General features: G+C 35.9%; 1 protein-coding gene across 1 annotated transcript; it reads right to left on the bottom strand.

The window, feature by feature from the left end:
* Window positions 1–3,901: 3,901 nt before the first annotated feature.
* Window positions 3,902–7,188, bottom strand: LOC21386015 (root phototropism protein 3). The gene is made up of 4 exons (XM_010107536.2): window positions 7,013–7,188; window positions 6,811–6,881; window positions 4,955–6,060; window positions 3,902–4,273 (listed from the first exon to the last, which is right to left on the bottom strand). Exons 1-4 carry the CDS (start codon window positions 7,186–7,188, stop codon window positions 3,902–3,904), a joined length of 1,725 nt encoding a protein of 574 aa, XP_010105838.2.
* Between the last annotated feature and the right edge of the window lie 834 nt (window positions 7,189–8,022).

Raw genomic sequence — 8,022 nt, 5'->3', positions numbered from 1 at the left:
CGCAGACACCGGGAGGGGGGGGCGCTCAATCTCAGAAGTTTGGAAATGAAAACAAGAAAAATGAAAACGAAAAAAATTCGTTTTCAAAATCATGAAGAAAAAAGAGAAAATGAAAACATGTGTTTTAAGTTTTGATTTTAAAAAATTTTACGCCAAACGCGTTTTTTGTAGGCGTTTTCAGTTTTTTTTCTCGAAAATTGTGAAAAATGAAAACGAGACTAGAAACAAACAGGCACAGTATATTTGTGGGACTCATAAAAGTTAAAAATTCGTTTTCAAAATCATGAAGAAAAAAGAGAAAATGAAAACATGTGTTTTAAGTTTTGATTTTAAAAAATTTTACGCCAAACGCGTTTTTTGTAGGCGTTTTCAGTTTTTTTTCTCGAAAATTGTGAAAAATGAAAACGAGACTAGAAACAAACAGGCACAGTATATTTGTGGGACTCATAAAAGTTAATCAAGAACTGTGGGAGAATTTGAGTGTAGAAGATGAAAAGAATGTAGAAAATAAGAAGATTTAAGGCTTATAAGAATATTTTTTTTAAGGTTTTATTTGTATTAACTTCTCAAAATTTACTAATGAGTTTCTATTGTAAATTACTTTTAAGATACAACAAACTCTTGAACACAATATCTAGCAATAATATTGTGTTCTAGAACATTAATTAAGTCTGTAAATTTTATGGAGAATTAATAAAAATAGAGGTGTCATTTCATGAATGGATTTATCATCTTCAAACATTACAACCATTCACATAGAGGTACATTTTCAATGTAAAGGTATCTCTTCATGGATTAATACACCTATTACAATAGTAATATCTATTGCTAATAGGTGTTCAGATATGTGTGAAAATATATCACCAAGGAATGCAACGGTCAAATCGTTTCAGATCATAAAACACAAATTCATATATGCTTTCTGCATAATTGGCGCTGCAGCGAGTGTTTTTCCCACTGCAGCTCGCGGGACGAAGCCAAACGGGCCCGAGGGCCTGGATAAAGGCGCTGCAGCACGCAGTTTCGTGCTGCAGTGCATAGCATTTCAGCTGTAGTGCCTAAAGTTGGCGCTGCAGCTGGTTTGGCCGAATCAAACTGCACAGTTTTGTGCAGTTTGTCCGCTGCAACGTCTCTTTTGTCGCTGCAATGCTTGTGAAGTCCCTTTAACACACGAATTTTCATGTTTTAACACTCAAACAACTTATGATCTTAACTAACACATATTACAATTTCTCTAAGAGGAATTGCTTTTCGACTGACTTGTATAATGAAAAAAAAAAAGATTGAGAAAACTTCAAAAAAGAAAGAAAGAAGGAAGGAAAAAAGAAAAAAGAAAAAAGGCTACACCTTGCAAGTTCAACTATGGAATTGTTCATCTTTATAATATATGCATGGAATCATCAATGTGTGGCTAACAACATAAAAGGCTGAACAAAAGAACATGGTAACTTTTTACTTACAATATACTAGGAATCTTTCTCTGTCTTCCTTGTACAACAAAAATTTCACTTTCCTAATCCAAGTTTTGACAAAAACAAGAAGCAAAAGAAACATATATGCCTTCCATTCCATGACAAGGTCCCTTCAGAATACTTGCATTTACTTGCAATAGAACTTGGAAAAATTGTATACAATTATTGGCACTTAAAATCTATAGTTGAGCAAGTCCAATCTTGGTACATACAAAACTGAAAATTCTAAACTACCAACAGCTTTAGTCTGACCACCTAAATCCAATCTCTTGACCATAACTAAGACTCCTCTTTGTAATCTGTCTAAAAGGCTCCATGGAATAAGCAAACTCTTTTCTTCTCTTTTCCAGATTATAACAAGTCACTTCCTCCATCATTGTTGGACTAAAATAAGAAGAAGACTTTTTCTTTCTGATAACATTCTCATGATGAAAAGGTGTTATTGGCTCAAACCAAAAAGACTCCTTCTTTGCCAACTTTACCTTACAAGTCTCTCCAGTATCTACATCATGGATTGAAAAGTCAATAGGAATCCAAGCATCCAACACTCTCCGGTTAGCCTCGCCGATGTTCACCAAAATGTGCTCTTCAAGCGCTTCCGAATGCGAAATCTTGAGGCTGTCCCATCTCATATGATCAGTTGTGAGTTTGATCCTGAATGGCCAATTGCTACCACACTCTGGAGCAGTAGTGCTGCTACTTCTGCATTCTTCAACGGCGTTTCAATCCTTCGATGGTTTCTGCATCGCGAAAATTGGTGTATACTTTAGACATGAAAGTGTGAAGTTCTCTCAACAGAATGATTTGCGCTTGGCTTTTATAGTGGACATGAAAGGACTGCTTTGTGTCTATCATCACAAGGCATGTTGTTTCTAGTTTTGCTTCAACAGCTAATGTCTGTACAGTATTGCTATATTGGACCATTTATGTTGAATTTTTTTTACCTGTTATGTTATTTTTATTTTTCTTATTTATTGTTATTTTTGTAAATATTAGTTAAGTGGGTGTCCATAATTTTCCACTTATCCAACAACATATTTGTTGTTTGACCATCATTACAATGGCATTATAGTTATATCTCTGGTTGCATACAGCTAATATATCATCCTCTCTGCAGTATCTGGCTCAGAATTTTGACACAATCTTTAATTAAAGGAGGACTAATTGCACATAGAAAATTTTGAAAAAAAAAATTAACATTAGGAATAAATAAGTACATTAGTGTAATTCTTTCTGAAGATAATGATAATACTGCTAGGATCAACTGAAGATATTTATTTTCCTTTAGTCAACCTAAATTTCCATAGATGCAAATAGTGTTTTTCATTAATTAATTTAAATTATCTTACCTTGTTTGAATTTTACAGCCAAGTATTATCTGATAAAACGTGACAAGTTTATTCTTTGTCCTTCTGATGTGTCAGATAATTCATAGTCCCATATGTGTTTAATGTCATAACTGTCTTTCTAAATATGTGCATTTTGCATATGACATAAGAAGTAACTCTTAGATGTCTAATCTCTTTTGGTGCATAGTCGACCTGCCATTGGTGAAATCTGTTCTGTCACACCTTCCAAATTTGGCTCAAGTTACTCAAAACTTAAACTATCTTTCTCTCAATGGTTAAAGTTTCTCTATACAAAGTTTGAAGGGAAAGAATAAAAGTACACTAAGAATAAAATTAGGAAACCCCCCCCCCCCCCCCTTTTATAGCTTTTTTCGTTAAATCTATGAAATCAGTCCCTAGCAATTATGCATAGTGAAGGTAATATGATATTTTCCGCTTTAAGGCCTAAAGTACGCAAGAGGTCCTTGCTCTTGCACTTTACACATAAAGGTCTCATGCTATGGGAATTGGGAGATGGTGCCTTATTAGCCATCTCTCATGACCTTCCCCACTGGTGTGGGACTACATAATCTTGCCTTGACTCATCTTGCCACTTCTTATTCTATTGATTGGGTGGATTACTTTCATGGGGAATATCTATCAATGTGATGGGATCCTTGACCTAATTAAGGTCAAGTTTAAAGCATAGCTTATGGTCGATCTGCCCGTGAGTTTTGTATATTATGATTCAGTGAGTTTTCTAAAAATGTTTAAGGTATAGCCGCTTTTGGGTAGTTTGTGGTTTTCTCAGCCAAATGGTACGGGAGAGAAAAAAAAAAAAAAAAAAAAGAGACAGCCCTTTAATAGTATCATAATCATAAGCTGAGAAGGTTTTTCCTGTACAAATTTGACTACGCTTAAGAAGTCTTTTAGTGCAAAAAGATAACCAAATAAGAAAAATATTAACTTTGGTGCTCTTCACAAAAGGAAGAACTACTTATATTTTACACGGGAATTTTGTGATATTAACAAGGCAAAGTCAAGCTTACAAAGCATAACAAAAAAAACCCAACTCTAATTTCTAATAAAAGCAACCATTCTTCAAACATTACATCTCTTCAATTGTTTCAGAAGCTTAAGCTTACACATTTGCAGATCATTGAGTTGAACCTTCATGGTCTCAACCTCCTTTGTCATCTTCTTTATTTCCTTTTGGGATTTTATCCATCCCTTCTCTAGGCTTTTATTATTTGCCCTAAGAATTGCATGAGTCTTTGTTTTTTGGAGACTTGATCCCACAGTTGTCTTTGACCTTGTCATGTTAACTTGCTCAAGAAGGATAAACCTTGTTGCAATCTTCAATGGCAAGCGGTTGTTCTTCATCACGTGCTCGCGAACTTCTTGCGAAAGTCTATGGTACTCCAGGAATTTGCATAAGCTTGTCCTTTCTTCTTCTATTAAGTTAGGATGTGCCTGCAAAATTGAAACATCAATCAGTTGAAAACATGTGATTTTAAAACTTACAGCAAGATAAGGATAACATCCATTTCATGTATAAAATTCATGCAATTGATAACTTTTAAACTCTATGATGCAAATCAAAAGCCATCACTTATGTAGTCTAGTTATTCATCCATATTGCTTTTCTGAGTAATTAGTATATTCGAATAAAAACACACTGAAAGTGCTATTCTTATAATTCACCAGAACGCAAATTATAGATAGGTTGCTTGTATCCTCAGACCCGTCCCATCTCAATTGTTTTGTTAATGTGCTTACTGCCTGGGGTCGTACATAGCGCTAGAGCCACGTATTGATCAGTGGAGGCACGCGTCCCTACTCAGAAGAATTATAACTATGCGATCCGTACTACACTCAATTATAGAAATATGTAGCTTTGTTCCTATTTAAATGAAAATTATCTCTACTTTTTTTTTTCATAGTTTACGCAATGAGAACATTTTTTGAGCTCAACCAACAGTCATATATGGTGCATCAAACTTTATCCATGAGCCCTTTTTATTTAAGAAACAACAAAAAATGAACTCAAATTGTGTGTGTGTGTGTGTGTGTGTATACATATATGGACAAATGTTCTAACACAATCAGGCACACAGTATGAATGCCATTTTATCAAAACTTGTATATCAATACCTTGAGATACATGTCTGTGGCTCTGTAAAGATTGTCATCACAATACCGAGCATCTTTTGGCAAAACTTTTGCAAGTGACTGGAAACTCTTCACCTTAAGTTTCTCATCTCTTGCAACTAGTGTAAGATAGCCATCCACCAACCTTCCAACAGCCAATATTTTCGATCTGAGGTTGCTTGAAGCTAAAGAAAGATAAGCTTCCGCCACCCTGCTAACAATGCCTACATCATAGACACTGTCCTCATCTCCATAATTCTTAACCAGGAGATCCGAAACGCGACATTGCTCCAGCATGCACGTGATTCTTTGTTCTAGCGCTTCCAATAATGCAGAATTGATTTGCATCACCAAGCCTGCCTTAAGAAGGTGAAGTAGAAAATTGCAAGTGACTGAGTTCTCCTCTGTTGGAAGTACTCTAATCAAACATTCGGTCGTGACTCTGTGTAATTGGTGGGTCATGTTTTTCGGATTTGGTGTGTCAACCTCAAAAGTGATCTTGGAGAGCCATTTAGTGGTCCAATGAGCTATACATGACCCAACAAGGTTTGGTCTCATCCCTTTACTTTTCATGGATTGGATCACTTCAATGAAGTGATCTATTCTAAGGAGCGAAACATCTTCAAACCACCAATTGTCACCTTCCTCCTCAACTTTCGATTTCGCTGGCAAGCAATTTGCACCTTCTTCTCCGGAACTGAAGTCCTTAAGGTTTGTGCAGGCCTTCAAAGAAATGGATTCTGAGCACCTCTTCAGGATTTGCAGCTCTTTGGCCCACGGAGAAATGGCCTCGCAGCTTTTGAGGATTTGAAATGTGTCTTTCCACGACGTAAATATTAAAAAGCTCAGAAACGCCTCGGATTTGGATATAAGATTTCCTTGTTCTAGATCATCGCTCATTTCCAAGAAATGAGCAGCGCAGTATAGAGGAGCAATGTTGGAAGATGTAAGATCAAACTTCCAGCCATAACAGAATCGGACTGCCAACTCGAAAGCTTTGGCCCCTCCCGGAAGGTTGTCTATTTGTATCTTCAGGTTGGTTTCTCTCCCTCCATTGCTTTTCTCAAATACCATTCTGTTCAAATATCCACTTCTTGAGACCATTGGAAAAAAAAAAAAAAAAAAAAAAAAAAAAAAAAAAAAAAAAAAAACCGATGTTATATGCAAGTTTCAAGAATGTAAAAATTGGTATCTTATTTAGTTTAGGCAATTGGTAAGTCTAAACAAGACATTATATCCAATTGGTGAGACTAACATGACGATATTTAGCTTAGGAAGTCACAAAATCATCATTAGATTATTCGATCTTTGGGGATCAATTGAAACTTTCAACAAGTTTCGGATGAAGCAATACAGCTCCTTCAAATTATAATGCAGAAGAAGTACTTAGGATATGATCAAGATCTTATGCCACTGAGCATAGATGCCAAAAAAATAAAGCCTATATGCTCTAATTGGTTAGATTCCAAACATTCAAGTGTCACGGGAAAATTTTCTTCAAAATCCAGACCAAAAGCCCGACAACTATCTCAAGATTAGTTTGCTAACTCAAGATTAGTACTCAGACTTTTGTTGTGTCCAAAAGTCTTCACTCTGAATCATGTTAATATATCTGCAGATGAAAATTTTCTTGATGACATTATATGTGTTTCAAATCAAAATGATGAATTCTACTAAAGTAATCTCCCCAAGTTTCTTAACACAAACACACACACACACACAAACGCACACACGCACACACACAGGCACACACACACATAAGCGTCCTCTGGTTTCATGCAAGCGGATATACAATTTATGTCTTACAAAGATTGATGATTCTAGTTCAATTTCAACAAGAACAATATTTTCTTAGCTCACCTTGTGCAAATGAAAGTTGGAGCCTCCAACTTGTACTATCAAATCACTTGCAGCAGTTGACTGAGCAATCCTGCATTAAGTAAACACGATAACTATTTGCTAGACAAATGAACATCTCATTACACAACAACATCATCACTATACACGCCTTCAAGTACAACACACACACACACAAAGAAAAGGACAGATGGAACAAATTACCAGTTATTGTCTTTTTTCTCCAAAGTTTTGGCAACCATGGTGACACTGACCGGAACAATGACACATCGGTTATCCTTCACATCGGATACAGACCCTTGATCAAGATTTTCTCTCCCTACACTTTTCTTTCTACTGGTAGACTTAATAAACCCCGGGAATGCAAACCTGCTATACATTTTCCCCTCAAAGTTTCCACAATTTCTCTTTTGTTGGTCAAAGAAAGTGTGTGCATCATCCAGAGAAATACATATATACATATACAATGATGTAGGAATTGTTGTTTGGTGCTCAAAATCATTGGATAGCAATAAATAAGCAGCGACCACAATGCTTATTGGCTCCTTTTTGAGACCATTTTTTTTTTTTTTAGTATTTGGAAGTAGTTAGGCCATAAAGAGGGTGGTTGCTTTTTACCATCAAATATAAGTGTAGACCAGGGGACAGATTGGAGCCAACACAATGACAATCCATGCCGCAAACTCTCGTCCACTACTGCATGGAAGAGATCAGACCAGGCCCAACTTTCTTTATCATCTTCCATAATCCACACCTGCAATTTTCATCTCACATATTGCACAAAGAGAAGTTCTCTAAATGGATAAAAATATTCTTCAATTGCATGGTCCTAAGTTGGTTTCCTTTTCGCTCTTTTTCGTTATCATTGATGACCACTTTTTCCTGTTCCTGGTTGCTAGAGAACAAGAGAAACTCTCTCCAATGGAATGAACACTGTCGTGTCCAAATTTTCAGAGAAAACTCAAATAGTAGTGGCTAGGCCTAATTGGGATTTCTCTTTCAACTAAAGGGAAAGACATTATTATGTATATCTGCTCTTTTTGCTCTTTTTTTCTTTTGGTTGAAATTGTTTATGATATAATCATGATCATTTTTAGTATGATTGACCTGCAAATAAAGACGTAAAGAGGACAGTTAACTGTACAGCCACGGAAATACATAGAAGTTTCAAAAACCAGGTAAAGAAAAGCTGAGGTACATATATGTAGGCCTAG

This window comes from Morus notabilis, unplaced genomic scaffold (genome assembly GCF_000414095.1).
Source record: "Morus notabilis unplaced genomic scaffold, ASM41409v2 Scaffold1087, whole genome shotgun sequence".
Classification (NCBI taxonomy): Eukaryota; Viridiplantae; Streptophyta; class Magnoliopsida; order Rosales; family Moraceae; genus Morus; species Morus notabilis.
The sequence above is the reverse complement of the archived record's forward strand: the minus strand, read 5'-3'. Positions and strand labels throughout refer to the sequence as shown.